The sequence below is a fragment of the Eptatretus burgeri genome, unplaced genomic scaffold (assembly GCF_056783735.1).
Source record: "Eptatretus burgeri isolate ZD-2024b unplaced genomic scaffold, Ebu_testis_v1 Ebu_testis_scaffold_3153, whole genome shotgun sequence".
Classification (NCBI taxonomy): domain Eukaryota; kingdom Metazoa; phylum Chordata; class Myxini; order Myxiniformes; family Myxinidae; genus Eptatretus; species Eptatretus burgeri.
The window spans coordinates 239,485-255,430 of record NW_028225101.1 but is presented as its reverse complement, the minus strand read 5'-3'; the positions used below and the strand labels follow the sequence as shown (position 1 = coordinate 255,430).

Genomic DNA, 15,946 nt, shown 5'->3' with positions numbered 1-15,946 from the left:
TTCAATTACATCGGACCAGTGGTTGTCGCGAAATCGAGGTCACAGACACACACACAGATTGCTGGAATTATCGATAGATGTGTACATTTTGGAATTACTGGAAATACCGGACCATTTTGTGCTTTTCCCGCCAAAAAAACAGCAACGAATCGCGACCCTGACACTGACAAACCGGACTCAAACCGACATTTGGTTGAGATAAACTCAATCACTTTTATGGGCAACGTTATTTTATCTTCTCCGAATTATTTTTCCCCACAACGGTTCATGTAAGTGTAATTAGTTTGGATTTCAGTTCAAACGACTTCCCCCCGCCCCCCGGCTCTCAGGTCGCCCTTCCTGATACCGTGGAAAGCGAGGTCGTCAAAATCATTGGGATCTCGTGTAACGAGGCTCTCGGTGTGGAGGTGCGAAGCTCTGGCCTCTCTGGGTCGTGCTGCCTCGTTTTTGGTCTTGCACCGTCTGGTCCTCCCCAGGTTTATGGAGGGTCCACACAGTCTGCTAGAGTAACCCCTCTTGTTGTAAACTCCCAAAATCCAGGCTCACTGTTCACCTCCAGGCTTCACCTCCATCACCGAAGGGAAATGGAGGTCATGTTTTCACCCCTGTCTGTCTGTCTGTCTGTCTGTGAGCACGATATCTCCAAAAGTTGTGGACGGATTCGGACGGAACTTGGTGGACAGGTTGGATATGTGATAAGGCATAATTGATTCGATTTTGTTGAAGATCTGGATCCGAGATTTAAAAATAATTTTAAAAGTTATTTTTCACCATTAACAGATGAGGCCAAAAACGATGTGAAGCTTGATAGATCTCAAAACGTGGGTGAGTTATGACATCTACTTTCTCAACAACCCTCTTGAAAAAGGTTTGTTGACAAGAACAAGCCAATTCGAGTTTGGTTAAGCTCCGGATTCAGAGCTGGCCAATCGGTGGCAGACAACACATAAACTGTTCAACCTGGCAGAGGTATGGTCTCTACCAAATGCTCTTCTGGTTACCTGCGCCACCGAAGGCGGAGGTTATGTTTTCACCCCTCGCTGTCTGTTTGTTTGTCTGTGTGCAGGATATCTCAAAAGGTTGTGGACGGATCATGATGAAATTTGGCGGACAGGTTCGGTGTGCGACAAGGAAGAATTGATTCAATTTTGATGAAGATTCGGATCTAGATACGAGAATTATTTAATTTTCAAAGTGATTCTTCACCGTTGAGAGATTGGGCCAAAAACGATATATAGCATGATATTTCAAAAATGTATTGTGCCAGATATGTTCTCGTGGATCAGGTATTGTGTGGCAGAGGTATTCGCTCTCCCGAGTACCCTTCTACTTTTATAATGTAATTGGGAACACGGAGTGAGAGTACAAATGCAAGTAAACAACAATCATGAGTAATGAACACCCTTTAACACTCACCGATGTGCTCCGACGGACCAAACAAACGAACGGGATCCTTAATTAACTATATCTGAAGGCCTCAGTCATTCTACAGCAGATAGACAATTGAGAGTGACAGACAGGACAGAAAATACTCCTGCTGTGCCCGGCGGGACACAGCTGGACCCTTGATGAGGCACGAGCAGGCCAAGATCAATATCCGCACCGCAGTCCGATGCCGGCACGGGAAGAGTGAGCGTGGCTTGCTGGGTGGGCATGACGGAGACAGCAGCAGTAAAAGGAGGCCTGTTCAGGGGCACGCAGCTTCCACAGCGAGGTTCAGAGCCTCTCCGCCATTATTTTTCCTCCCCAGCTAAAGGCCGGAAGCATCATGTGTTGAGGTGTCTGTATAGTGAGGTCCGTTAGATCGCTGTGAACATAATATTGTGTACTTCCGGATATAAGCACCAAACTTAGCAGGTGGTGAAATCTGATCATCTATCTATAATTCCAGCAATCTGTGTGTGTGTGTCTGTGACCGCTGTTTCTCGACAACCACGAGTCCGATCTAATTGAAACTTGCCAGGTATATTGCTGGGGACCTGAGGATGTGCCTTTTCAAGGTTTGATATTAATCGTACAAGTGCTTCCCAAGTTATGGCCATTTATTTTCTCAAACCAATGACAGGACACGTTGCTGCGTAGGCGTGGCCGTTGGGGAAAGGGCGACATTTAGTTATCAATGACAGGACACGTTGCTGCGTAGGCGTGGCCGTTGGGGAGGAGATCCTCAGTTACCAATGACAGGACACGTTGCTTGGCATTTTGCACCCACAGTATCTATCTTCTATCTATCTATAATTCCAGCAATCTCTGTTTTTTTGCCTTTCAAAAGGTTTGAAATTAATCGGACAAGTGGTTCCCAATTTATGGCCAATTTAGAGCACGTTCCCCATTACGGGTTACAACGTACGGACTTCCGGATAGTGATGACTAACTGTATTCGAATAATTTCTCGATTTTTTATGCGCATTTATAGATAAACACAATGCTCCAATCCAGTCGTCGTTTACGAGAGCGAAGGAATGGCCTGTGTGGTTGTTTTAAAGTTGTTTTTTTGTTTGTTTGTATTTTGCACGTATGGCCACGCACGTACGGCCACGCGAGAGCGAAGGAACGGCCTGTGTGGTTGTTGTTTCTGGCACACGGTTTGAAAGTTTTTTTTATTTTTTTGCACGTACGGCCATGCACGTACGGGCACGCGAGAGCGATGGAACGGCCTGTGTGGTTGTTGTTTTTGGCACGCGGTTTGAAAGTTTATTATCTTGCAAAAACGAAGTTTTTGTAAGATATGTTAGTCAGCTTGTATGTTTTTTTTTGTTTGTTTGTTTTTTTTTAGTTTGTCTGTAATCACGTATAAAAAATTCTGCAGAGCACAGTTATCATCGGAAATTTTTGTAACTTCACATATCAGAGGCCTATAGAGATCCCTTTCAGTGCACAAAATTTTGAAGGTCAAGGTCAAAGGTCAAGGTCACTTTGGCGCAAATCAGGGGAGTCGACGAAACCCTTATTTTTTTAGTAATTTTGATCGGATCGTCTTCAAACTTCATGGGAATATAGTTCATGGTCTGGCGCTCAGCTGATTAATTTTTGGTGGCGATTGGCCTTGACCTTCATATGTTTGTTTTTTTTGTTTGTTTGTTTGTTTTTTTGGTCTGTAATCACGTATAAATCACTCTGCAGAGCACAGTTGTCATTGGAAATTTTTGTAACTTCGCATATCAGAGGCCGATAGAGGTCCCTTTCAGTGCACAAAATTTTGAAGGTCGAGGCCAAAGGTCAAGGTCACTTTGTCACAAATCAGGGGAGTCGACAAAACCCTTATTTTTTGAGTAATTTTGATCGGATCGTCTTCAAACTTCATGGGAATATAGTTCATGGTGTGCTGCTCAGCTGATTACTTTTTGGTGGTGATTGGCCTTGACCTTCATGATTAGCGCATGAGGTCGAACATATTTGACCCCAAGGTCAAATTTTCAAGTTTTAGGAACCATATCGTGTAGTACCTCAAATTGAACACCTCGATGAGTGCTTTCTAGATATGTCAAGCTTGAGACATTATGACGTCATTTGGTGACATTATGAGGCAAAAGCATATTTTTCATGGTTACTCTGTAGAACGATTCTCATCGGAATCTCTCGTAGGCAGATATTCCTCAAGGAGTTGCTCCTGGTGGATAGCAGCTCTGTTCACCTCAGTGTGACCTTAAAGAAGTCACACGTGGTCACCTTTTGGCAAGATACGGGTCACATTGCGGGTGACATTGGTTTATTTTATTTTTGCACATACGGCCACGCACTAGTATAACAAAATAACACAAGCCACAAATATAATATCTGCATATATAGTCACAGATCATATATATATATATATATATATATATATATATATATATATATATATATATATATATATATATATATATATATATATATATATATATATATATATATATATATATATAAACATGTTTGGCCATAAACCCGAATATTAAATGCGTGAGTGAAGATAAAGGCCTCAGGCTTTATTAAATTTGAATTAAATAAAACGCGCCATTGACACACGGACACATGGCAAACACGTCAAACCAAAAGGAAAACATTTTTGTAAATCGTCTCCTCAATCAAAGGAATATCGTTCCATAAAACCACGATGACGCGGAAAGCAGCGAATGACGAACGTACCGCAAGTTCAAAATGGGGAGCACGCACTCTTCTTCTTATTATTCTACTTCATCAAATAATTAATTTCCTGTGAAACACGATCGATTTGTATATATATATATATATATATATATATATATATATATATATATATATATATATATATATATATATATATATATATATATATATACGTCACGTGATGTACAAACCACGTGGGCGCCGCATTCCTGTCTGCTGAGAAGTAGTGCTTCGCGGAGGGATACACAGCGGGGTGTTCCACGTGGGACTGCATGCTTCAGGCGCATGTTCTTCTTCTTCATTCAGCGCTATTTTGAGCCGTTGCCGGCGGTTTTCCCGTTCACAAACATTTGTTTCTCCACAACTTGTTCCGTTCATCTCCCGAAAATTCCGCCTCAAAGGTGAAATCGATTGAACGAGGAACGTTGGCTCTCTCTGTGACCGGAAACGGATTTTGAAGGTTGTTGTTGTTTTTTCACAACATTTATACATTTTTTTTCCACTACATTTATATTTCTTCATCTTCATTTGTGTCACACTTCAACATGTGTTTTAATAATTATTTTTAACCGACAAGTACTCCATCTTCACGTCCATACATGAGGCAGTGATGGCTTTTTGTGCATGAGAGACGAAGTACAGGGTGGTCCATATGTCGTGTTATCGCTGTGTTAACTTCCCTTCCACTACCTCCCCCCCATCTATGTCCCCCTTCTCCACCTCGCCCCCGTTTTCCTCCCCACGTTGCCCCTCCCTCCCCCCATCCATGCCCCCTTCTCCACCTCGCCCCCGTTTTCCTCCCCACGTTGCCCCTTCCTCCCCCCATCCATGTCCCCCTTCTCCACCTCGCCCCCGTTTTCCTCCCCACGTTGCCCCTCCCTCCCCCATCCATGTCCCCCTTCTCCACCTCACCCTAGTTTTCCTCCCCACGTTGCCCTCCCTCCCCCCATCCATGTCCCCCTTCTCCACCTCGCCCCCGCTTTCCTCCCCACGTTTCCCCTCCCTCCCCCATCCATGTCCTCCTTCTCCACCTTGCCCCCGTTTTCCTCCCCACATTGCCCCTCCCCCCCATCCATGTCCTCCTTCTCCACCTTGCCCCCGTTTTCCTCCCCACGTTCCCCCTTCCCTCTCGAGTGATTTGGTGTTTTGTTTTCTTTGATTTGTTTCTTTTCTGCAGCGAGTTCTTGTTTCTCTGGTGTGAAACTCCCACCTTGAGGGACTGCGAGTCACCCACAAGGCCATCGACTTCAACGCCGAGCCCCCTTGGGATCCCAGGTGAGAGTGTGCCCCTCATCCCCGACCCTCTTCCCTGGCACGTAAGTTTAGTCATCTGTCCCATGGACAGGACAAGTGGAGAAGGTAGAGGAGGCTGTTTTGCCTGAGATTGGTGACTGTGTTTTAAAATGATTATTTTTTGAAAGCGGTGACACACAAAACATTGAGGGGACTGAGAGGTTGTTGCGAGTAAGGTTGAGACTTTCGACCGAAGCTGAAAACGCTCATCCTTCCGTTCTGTTGCGGTGACAACTGCCAATGTGGACCAATGATGTTACTCATTTTGTCTCCACTGTGTGTATTTGTGTCCTTCGGTGTCACACCACCACCACCACAACCTTCATCTCCCCCCCCCCCCATTAGCACCTCCACGTATCAGTCCTTCCATCGGGGTGAATTCTGCGGTTGTCGACCAGGCTCCAGGATTCACTTTGCTCGATGATATCGACTGTTTTTTTTAACGTTTGCACGTGGTACATGCTTGAGAGCCTCGTTGGTACGCATTGCTGTCCTCGCTGTCGCTCATGATTCGCCGATAAGCGATGAAACTCGTCCGGCAGCTCGGGGTGTGTGTAGCATTGGGACTCTCGTGTGTGTACTACGTGTGAACGTCTTTATAGCTGTGGAGGAACTCTGGGAAGGGTTTGGTACAGCATAGCGCTTACCTTGTGTAGGCCTTCTTGGTTGCTTTACACAGCAGTTTCGGCTCGAGTAGCATGGGAGGTGTTAATTTATTTATATTGTTATGGATCTGGAAACCATAAGCATTCAACATACAGATGTCCCAAAAGTCAGTTATGTCGTTCAGTGTGTGTGTGTGTGTGTGTGTGTGTGTGTGTGTGTGTGTGTGTGTGTGTGTGTGTGTGTGTGTGTGTGTGTGTGTGTGTGTGTGTGTGTGTGTGTGTGTGTGTGTGTGTAGTCAGATCCCCTTCCTTTTGTCTGGTGGGAGAATCAAAGGCGTGCGTTGCGATTTCGTTTAGTTAGGTTATTACATTGAACAAGCCATCGAGCAACCATCCTATCTGCATGGCCCCTCGGCCCATCACGATCCACCACCAACCAGCTGCCTTCTCGCACCCTGACGTGACGAGGCAAGATCTCGCGGTTCCGGTTTCTCGGCTCCCACAAACGTTGTAACTCTTTCACGACGACCTTTTTGCAACTTTTATACTGTTACTCGTCAAGGATGAACCCACATGGAAGTGACTGGGGTTTCCCGGCAGAGGCCGAGGCCCCGCCCCAGAAGGGTGGGCCGTAGGACCCTGTTCAAACGTAGGACCTCAAGCGAGGTGTGTTTCACCAAGGGCCCCTCCCCGTTGAGGAGGTCAAAAAAATCCCCGAGCACTCTCAGCGAGTGGAGTTTTGGTGGGTTTTTGCTGTCACAAAGGGGTGGTAACAGTGGTTGTCACGAGGGTTGAGCAGAAGGTCGTCGAGGTGGCGAACGTGTCTCCGCTGGCCCTCGACAAGGAAGGAAAGAGCGACCCTGACCCCCTTCGTGGACCTCGGCCATTCACCACCCGAGCTCCGCGATGAACCTCGAGTCCCACACGAGCGACTGGGAACCAAACCAGCGACCATTGTCAGGTGCCCCAGCACGGAGTACCCCCTTCTATCCGACGGTCAGGTACCCAGCTGGACTCTGACCCCCAAGCTCGCCTCTCTCAGTCGGTAGAGTGACCCGGTTTGAGCAAGACATGCCGAGGGCGTGAGTTCCCCGGTAGTCGAAACCACGTAGTTAATTTGGTAAATTAGTTATCGACAAACAGACCCTGCGCTACGCGGTTGAGATATTGGCGACCACGGTCGGTTCAGCGACCCACCGCGTCACGGAATTATCCGGAGCGACGTCCGATAATTCCGGGGAGTCTGGTGGAGACGACGTCGCTTCCCCCACCGAGTGGTCGTTCTCGCCACCGGATCTCCAGCCCGCAACAATATAATCCTAGCCACCTGGGTTTAGTTGATTAGGTGACAGCTGATTGGCTATTCCCTCCATTCACAGGTGAGACATGTGTGTGGGTCTTTCTTTTGATATATATATATATATATATATATATATATATATATATATATATATATATATATATATATATATATATATATATTGTCGTGGATTCGCGCCCGCCGGCGTGCGAGCGGCCACGTAACTCGAATCGCGGCACGTCGCCCACCGGACGGACAATCCCGTCGTGACCCTCTCGGACTATCGCCGGGAACTAGTCACGGGTGGGCCTTTCGGCCTCACCACGATCGTGCCAATCGGACCCCGCGTGGGATAGGGTTGTTCGCCAAATTCGACCTACCTAAGTACCCACACGGAGGGTAGACCGGGCGATCGCACCTCGCCTCAGGTCGACGTCGGACACGGGCCACTTTAAGCGACCCGTTCCGTACTATCGGGATAACCGAGCGGTGTTATCGTCAACCTCGACGGTTCCGATTAATTATCGGGCGTATTTAGCCCACGACCAACCCTTTACGTGAAGTAAGATGGAGATTCAATTAGAGAAAAGACAAAACGAAACGGGAGAAACAGTTCAACATAAAGCACATTTATTCCAGGGCAAACGGAAAGCCACATATACAATTACCACAATTATGCACCAAAAGCAAATGTAACACAAGAAGAAACACAACAATTATCCACCAAAAGCAATTGCAACAAAAGAAACACAATGCAGATCTACTACCGACTACCGAGCACACGGCAACACTTTTACAGTTTTACTTCACAGACGGCGCCGACAACACATATACTCCAAAGCAAAAGAAACAGGGGCCACCCTCATCGACAAGGGGGCAGACGGGCCTGGGGCCGAGACCACGTCGAGCCTACCCGTCTGGTGATGAGCCGAAAAATGGCGGCGGCGCCCCGACTCCGCGGGCCTCGCTGGCACTGCCTGGAATGGGGTGGGAACGGGGCCCCCTTCTCACACTATCTCAGCGCGGGGGGAAACAGGGGGGGGTTGTTGATGCTCAGGGGGGTGAGGATCTCTGGCTGGCTTGGGCCCCGCGACGAGCGACGCCACTGCGACCTCGACCGCGTTACCGGCCTCCCCTCTCCGCAGCTCCTCGACAGGCTCCGAACCACGACAGACTGACTCTCCTCCAGACCCGTCTTGACTGCTGCTGCCTCACTCTGCCGCTGCCACACTTCTCCAGCTCGCCTTGACTCTTCTCCAACTCCCTTGACCAACTCTCTGCCGCTGCCACACTTCTCCAACTCACCCGAGCAACTGACTGAATTCGCTCCGTGCTCGGTGCTTTATAGTGGTGTAGGAGATCCCTTCTGCAGATTTTTGGATCAGGAACGGCTCGGGGGCGGAGCCACGCTCGCCCATTGGACGAAGGAAAAGTGGGCGTGAATCATTCTTGAACCGCGAATCTGCATATAGCGATTATACTCCGACGCGCCTGGAGGCGGGGCCAAATCGCCCCATGCTCGCTGATAGGACGGAACAGAAGTGGGCGTGAATCATTCTTGATCCGATTTCTCGGAAAGGCTGCACTTTGTGCACCCACTGCTCGGTGCGTCCCTGCACGAGTCCAGTATCCGTGTTCACAAGCGGTGCGGGAATGGCCGCAGAAGGAGAGGCGAAGGTGGTGGAGGGTTTAAAGTGGTGGTCCATGGCCACGGTGACGCTTGGAATGATGGTGATGCGATGGTTGCGAGGGCGAGTTGTGACGATAAAGGTCGTGGCTGTTGGCGTTGCTGTTGTTGTGAAGCGGCGTTGCGGTTGGTGGTTGGTGTGTGAAAGCGGTTGTGGAGAAGGTGGATGTTGTGAAGGCGGTTCTGAAGAAGGTGGCTGTGGTTGTCGAGATGCGGTTGGTGGTGGTTGTGGTGGTAGTAATGGCGGTTGGTCCAAAATAAAGATAGTAAAAGAAAAACGGCTATCTAAAAGGGTCGCAGCCCGAATGAATGACATTTATTCCCTCTAAACAACGGGTTTGGGCTAACTACACATATACTTACAGAGATATCTCACCTACGGGACCTGAATGGTGGTTTGCGAATTTCGTCAACCACAACAATATGTATATATATATATATATATATATATATATATATATATATATATATATATATATATATATATATATATACATATATAATTTATTTATTTATTTGTTTTTAATGGAGATATGTTTTACAAATAATATTAATTGAAGAATTTCCGACACTAAAATAATGAATTCATTATTATTATATCAAATGCAATGCAACAGGAACTTGTTGACGCGAAAACCAACCAACCTTAAATAACAGGTGACGATGGAGTCTGAAGACATTCCCACAAGACTTGATCAAACAATGAGATAAATATCCTTTGTTTAACATGATGGAAAGAAAACCTTCTCAGCTCGTTCCACAAAATCATCCTTCACTGAACAAGTTCAAGGAAATCTCAGTATCTGAGATGAAAAGACATTGTAACCCATTGTAATTGGTACACTGCTACCTGGAAAGGTGTACAAGACCACAGAGAAACTGAAATCATTAACTTTATGTTGTACACTTGTACTAAAACCATCCTGTTTATGAATTAATTAATTTAGTTATGTTTATTAATAATTGTCTTTGATTAACTTGTTTAACTTTGGCTTTTGGTGATGATGATGAATCGGATGAAATTGCTCCCTCGATGGTGTTTGCAGAGATCTTCCTCCGTCGACTCTTCGGGATGTCCTGGGGATACATCACCAGTCTCCTGCAGGCGATCGAACACCACTCGACCTACCTGGGGAAGCTTTGGTTCCTGGCCTTCCTCGTGCTTCACGTCGTGCTCACAAGTGTGGCTGGCGAGTCGATCTACTACGACGAACAAGGACAATTCACGTGCAACACCATACAGCCGGGCTGTACGAACGTGTGCTACGACCTGTACGCTCCACTCTCACATGTTCGATTCTGGACCTTTCACATAATTGCGGTCGCCATTCCGACCATCCTGTACATCGCCTTTGCTTTAACTCACATTTCCAGGTAGGATTGCTTTTGAGGGATTGGGGGAGGGCAGGGGCACACCTGGAGTATTTGGCACCTGGGGCAAACACATCTTCAACCACAGAGAAAACATCACCAGGAAAAAATTTCAAAAAGGGAACAGAAAATCCAGTGTGAAGGAACGCCACCCCGGCGATTGCGCGACGTCATTTCCATGGCGATGTTTTTCCTGCCCAATAACTATTTAATGGAGGGTGTTAACTTTTCAGAAGGCCTGCGAATACAGTACGGTGATGTAATTCACTTTTCAGAATGAAAGGGTTAACCCATAAAGCTCGTCGAGCGACCATCGTGGTCGAGACGTGTATGCAAATGAGTTTAACTCCTCTTCGCTAGCGCGTTCTCCTTCCAACAATTTTTTTATTTTCTTGTAAAAGTTATAAACTTACAATTCAGCTTTTAAATTTTAAAATCACAGTGTGTCAGAATTATCACGGAAGGAATCTTACCGACACTCAATGAGAAAACCTTCCACCAAAAGCCTTTGCTCTGCTGGTACGCTTTGGAGGTTCCTCAAGGTAAGGGGCGATTATAACCATTTATTACGGAAATAACTACATTAAAGGACCTACGTGTCGTGAGTGCACATTTACAAGAGCGGTTTCTCAAAACCACAGCAATATTATAATGTTACTTTCAACTAAAACCAGCATTATATCACTGTACTCGGACTCCAACTCTCTCAATAGCACCACCCTAACCCCGAGCTGTCACCGTGGACGGACCGCACCCCCCCCCTTTTAGTACGCCAGTGGGGGAGGGTGCTATTCACGTTCTGTGCAGCTTGAGCCGATACCCCTCTGTAAGCTGGTCGACGCTGACCCCATCGACACAATATGATCAACACTTGCCTCATATCATCATGGACAACGGAGCCGGAGATCAATCATGTACAAGAAGGTCCAATCTGAGTGTGGGAGGTCGGGAGTTCAACCTCACTGGATATATCGAGTGTATTCAATGTTTGGGAAATTTTGTAATTTTTAACTCTAAATCCATACATTCCAAGACACTTTTATGCAAATTTAAAGCAGAAAAATCATTGTGGCTCCACGGTCCAAGCTTGCCGGCTCGATGACAGAGTGCGGCTCTGCGGTCCAAGCTTGCCGGCTCGATGACAGAGTGCGGCTCTGTGATCCAAGCTTGCCGGCTCGATGACAGAGTGTGGATCTGCGATCCAAGCTTGCCGGCTCGATGACAGAGTGTGGCTCTGCGGTCCAAACTTGCCGGCTCGATGACAGAGTGTGGATCTGCGATCCAAGCTTGCCGGCTCGATGACAGAGTGTGGCTCTGCAGTCCAAACTTGCCGGCTCGATGACAGAGTGTGGATCTGCGGCCCAAGCTTGTCGGCTCGATGACAGAGTGTGGCTCTGCAGTCCAAACTTGCCGGCTCGATGACAGAGTGTGGATCTGTGGTCCAAGCTTGCCGGCTGGATGACAGAGTGTGGCTCTGCGGTCCAAGCTTGCCGGCTCGATGACAGAGTGTGGCTCTGCGGTCCAAGCTTGCCGGCTCGATGACAGTGTGTGGCTCTGCGGTCCAAGCTTGCCGGCTTGATGACAGAGTGTGGCTCTGCGGTCCAAGCTTGCCGGCTCGATGACAGAGTGTGGCTCTGCGGTCCAAGCTTGCCGGCTTGATGACAGAGTGTGGCTCTGCGGTCCAAGCTTGCCGGCTGGATGACAGAGTGTGGCTCGGCGGTCCAAGCTTGCCGGCTCGATGACAGAGTGTGGCTCTGCGGTCCAAGCTTATCGGCTGGATGACAGAGTGTGGCTCTGCGGTCCAAGCTTTAAATATTTTGATGTGTGAATGCCCGTTTGCTTTTATGAGCGGGAGGTGGGTGAAGGGGGGAGGACAGAGTTGGGGTTTGGAGGGTGGGGGCGAGCAAATATGGGACAGAGTTGGAAGGTTAAGGACCTTCGGTGGAGGGAGGGAGGAGTTGTGGTTGGGGGGAGGAATGGTGAGGGTGTTTGAAGGCTTGGAGTGGGGAGGGAAATGACACCTTAGGGTTGACAGTAGGAAGACAAGGACTTGGGGTTGGGAGGTTGAGGACTTGGGGGTTTTTGAGTGGGGGGAAGATGTTTGTTTGGTTCCAGGGCCACAACAGAAATTGTATGAGATTTTTGCATTTATTGGTAAAAGCAGAAGTGTCCATCCGTGTGCGTGTTTTATCCACTGCCACCGCTCGCTTGCACTAACAGGAAATGGTACGAACTCGACACGTCTCATCCACGGATATTTCTCGTATTCATATATTTCCGTGAGCCCGATTTGCATTCAGGAACACAATATTTATGGATAACCATCGTGAAACTGCTCTCTCTCTCTCTCTCTCTCTCTCTCTCTCTCTCTCTCTCTCTCTCTCTCTCTCTCTCTCTCTCTCTCTCTCTCTCTCTCTCTCTCTCTCTCTCTCTCTCTCTCTCTCTCTCTCTCTCTCTCTCTCTCTCTCTCTCTCTCTCTCTCTCTCTCTCTCTCTCTCTCTTTCTCTCTCTCTCTCTCTCTCTCTCTCTCTCTCTCTCTCTCTCTCTCTCTCTCTCTCTCTTCTAAATGTTAAAGATTATGTTAAAAGGCGATTGGAATGACAGATTTCGCTCCAACAATGGCAGGTTAAAGTGCCCACACGAACAGAACCGAGCCAGTGTCAACGCACACACAGCACATGCACAAAAGGCCTCATTCATGTCATTTCGAAATCCGCATATTGACCAACTGTTCTTTGTTGTGTGCTGATCTTTACTCGTTTCGTGTAGATCCACATCACTGGCAAAACGACAGAACGTTGGGCAAAGACCTCCATGTCCGAAAGAAGAAGACACTGGAGGATCGACGAGGTGGATTAGAGACGATGGATCGACGTTCAATGAAGAGGTGGAGCTGGAGATGCTGGAGACCTTAACGAATCAGATAGCCGTCGTCGATGACTCCGCGAAACACGATGGAAGACGATACATCAAGAGAGACGGATTGATGACAGCGTACGTCCTGCAGCTCATCATGCGAAACGTCTTAGAGGTGGCATTCCTTGTCGGTCAGTACTACAGCTACGGCTTGGAAGTTCCTGCCCTCTATCAGTGTGTCCGGGAGCCTTGCAGACACCAAGTCGATTGCTTCGTCTCACGGCCAAGCGAGAAGACAATTTTTCTGTTGATGATATACGCCGTCGGAGGACTTTGTCTTCTGATCAGCATTGTGGAAATGTTTCACCTGGTCATTGGGGAGGTCACTGATGCCATTCGTGTAAAGCGAATACGTGAAGATGTTGCATCGCTCCACCAGATCAGAAAGTGTGGTGTTTCTGAACCACGTAGAATACCATTTGGGCTGCCATCGTATGCCAGCGTGGCTCGCCCTTCCTGTGATTAAAGTTTCAGTGGTGCAAGAAGTTAAAAAGTTTTTTTGAGGTGAGATGTTTATTTTAAAGTTTGAGTGGTTGGTTTGGTTTGAGTGGTGTAAGAAGGTATAATGTTTTTTTGAGGTGAGATGTTTATTTTAAAGTTTGAGTGGTTGGTTTAGTTTGAGTGGTGTAAGAATGTATAATGTTTTTTTGAGGTGAGATGTTTATTTTAAAGTTTGAGTGGTTGGTTTGGTTTGAGTGGTGTAAGAAGGTATAATGTTTTTTTTGAGGTGAGATGTTTATTTTAAAGTTTGAGTGGTTGGTTTAGTTTGAGTGGTGTAAGAATGTATAATGTTTTTTTGAGGTGAGATGTTTATTTTAAAGTTTGAGTGGTGTAAGAAGTTATAATGTTTTTTTGAGGTGAGATGTTTATTTTAAAGTTTGAGTGGTTGGTTTGGTTTGAGTGGTGTGAGAAGGTGTAATGTTTTTTTGAGGTGAGATGTTTATTTTAAAGTTTGAGTGGTTGGTTTGGTTTGAGTGGTGTAAGAAGTTATAATGTTTTTCTTGAGGTGAGATGTTTATTTTAAAGTTTGAGTGGTGTAAGAAGTTATAATGTTTTTTTTGAGGTGAGATGTTTATTTTTAAGTTTGAGTGGTGTAAGAAGTTATAATGTTTTTTTTGAGGTGAGATGTTTATTTTAAAGTTTGAGTGGTGTAAGAAGTTAAAATGTTTTTTTTGAGGTGAGATGTTTATTTTAAAGTTTGAGTGGTGTAAGAAGTTATGTTTTTTTGAGGTGAGATGTCTATTTTAAAGTTTGAGTGGTGTAAGAAGTTTCATTTTTTTTTGAGGTGAGATGTTTCTTTAAAAGTTTGAGTGGTGTAAGAAGTTAAAATGTTTTTTTGAGGTGAGATGTTTATTTTAAAGTTTGAGTGGTGTAAGAAGTTACCATGTTTTTTTGAGGTGAGATGTCTATTTTAAAGTTTGAGTGGTGTAAGAAGTTTCATGTTTTTTTTGAGGTGAGATGTTTCTTTAAAAGTTTGAGTGGTGTGAGAAATTATGTTTTGTTTGAGGTGAGATGTTTATTTGTCCAAATCTGCCCTCTATCTTGTCCCTCAACTCGACTTGCTGGTACCCCCCCCAACCCTCTCTACTTTTTTGTTCTGTTGCATCATGATGGGTTCAATGTACGAGCTCTTCCATAAGCCTTGACGTTATGTACCCCTCCCCCCACGAAAAAATAACGTTTTATTAAAGCTGATTTGAAAATCCCATTCTTTCCTCCAGGGCTTTCAACCTGATCTCGAAGATTTTAACATTCACAGAGAACAAAGCTTTGGTGTTGGACTTGTTTTCAATTGAGGTATCATGATCCATCGTACCTCTGAGCCATCCTACCAACCCAAGGAAAAGAACAAATTTGATTTTGTGGCGAGTTTCTTTTCTTTTTAACACATTGGAAGGTTTCCTTCATCTTTGTGGACTTTTTTGTGTGTTGGATGTTTGAAATGCTGAACAATTCCAAAACATCATTCGGTTCCGAGACTGCCTGGAACTCGGTTCTGACAGGATACTCGCAGCGTTGCCTGTTTCTGTTCTCATCCTCTCAGCATTTTGAATAAATCAATTTTTCTAAATTTTTGTGGGGGGGGGGGTAAAAAAAATGCATCCACTAAGGAATGGGTTCGGGGATCATTTAATATTACCTTTGATATAGCTACAAAGGCTTCGGCATTGTACAGAGTGATTAAAAAATAATTCCAAAAAACAATAAAAGTTTGTTTTTCAAAGTTTTCAAAAAAATTATTATTTTCTCGAAATAATTATGAACTTCTGAAAGTTTGACGAAGATCCGTTCGGCCGTTTCTGAGAAAAAAGTCGTCAGACAGCTGGACGAACCTCTCTCTTATCGTCTCGTTACTCGAGTAGATGAATTATCACACGTCACAGTCACGTGTAAATATGAACCCGCTTTGTCTTTCAGATCGACGAGGACATATATAAATATATATATATATATATATATATATATATATATATATATATATATATACATATATATATATATATATATATATATATATATATATATATATATATATATATATATATATATATATATTGTTGTGGTTACCAGATTCGCAAACCACCATTCAGGTCCCTTAGGTGAGGTATCTCGGTAAGTGCATGTGTAGTTAGGCCCAAACCCGTTGTC

General features: G+C 45.6%; 1 protein-coding gene across 6 annotated transcripts; it reads left to right on the top strand.

The window, feature by feature from the left end:
* Positions 1-4,343: 4,343 nt before the first annotated feature.
* LOC147006799 (gap junction gamma-1 protein-like) lies at positions 4,344-15,501 on the top strand. Of its 6 annotated transcripts, none has more exons than XM_085867787.1 (5): positions 4,344-4,526; positions 5,303-5,400; positions 10,057-10,384; positions 13,151-13,801; positions 15,019-15,501. In XM_085867787.1, exons 1-4 carry the CDS (start codon positions 4,411-4,413, stop codon positions 13,761-13,763), a joined length of 1,155 nt encoding a protein of 384 aa, XP_085723913.1. In that variant the 5' UTR covers positions 4,344-4,410; the 3' UTR covers positions 13,764-13,801; positions 15,019-15,501. The 6 variants fall into 6 exon arrangements, 2 of the variants coding, with proteins under 2 accessions (XP_085723913.1, XP_085723912.1); XR_015054584.1 differs by lacking the exon at positions 15,019-15,501 and adding an exon at positions 14,099-15,005 and having other exon boundaries at positions 4,345-4,526; positions 13,151-14,024; XR_015054585.1 differs by lacking the exon at positions 15,019-15,501 and adding an exon at positions 14,304-15,005 and having other exon boundaries at positions 4,345-4,526; positions 13,151-14,228.
* The last annotated feature ends 445 nt before the right edge of the window (positions 15,502-15,946 follow it).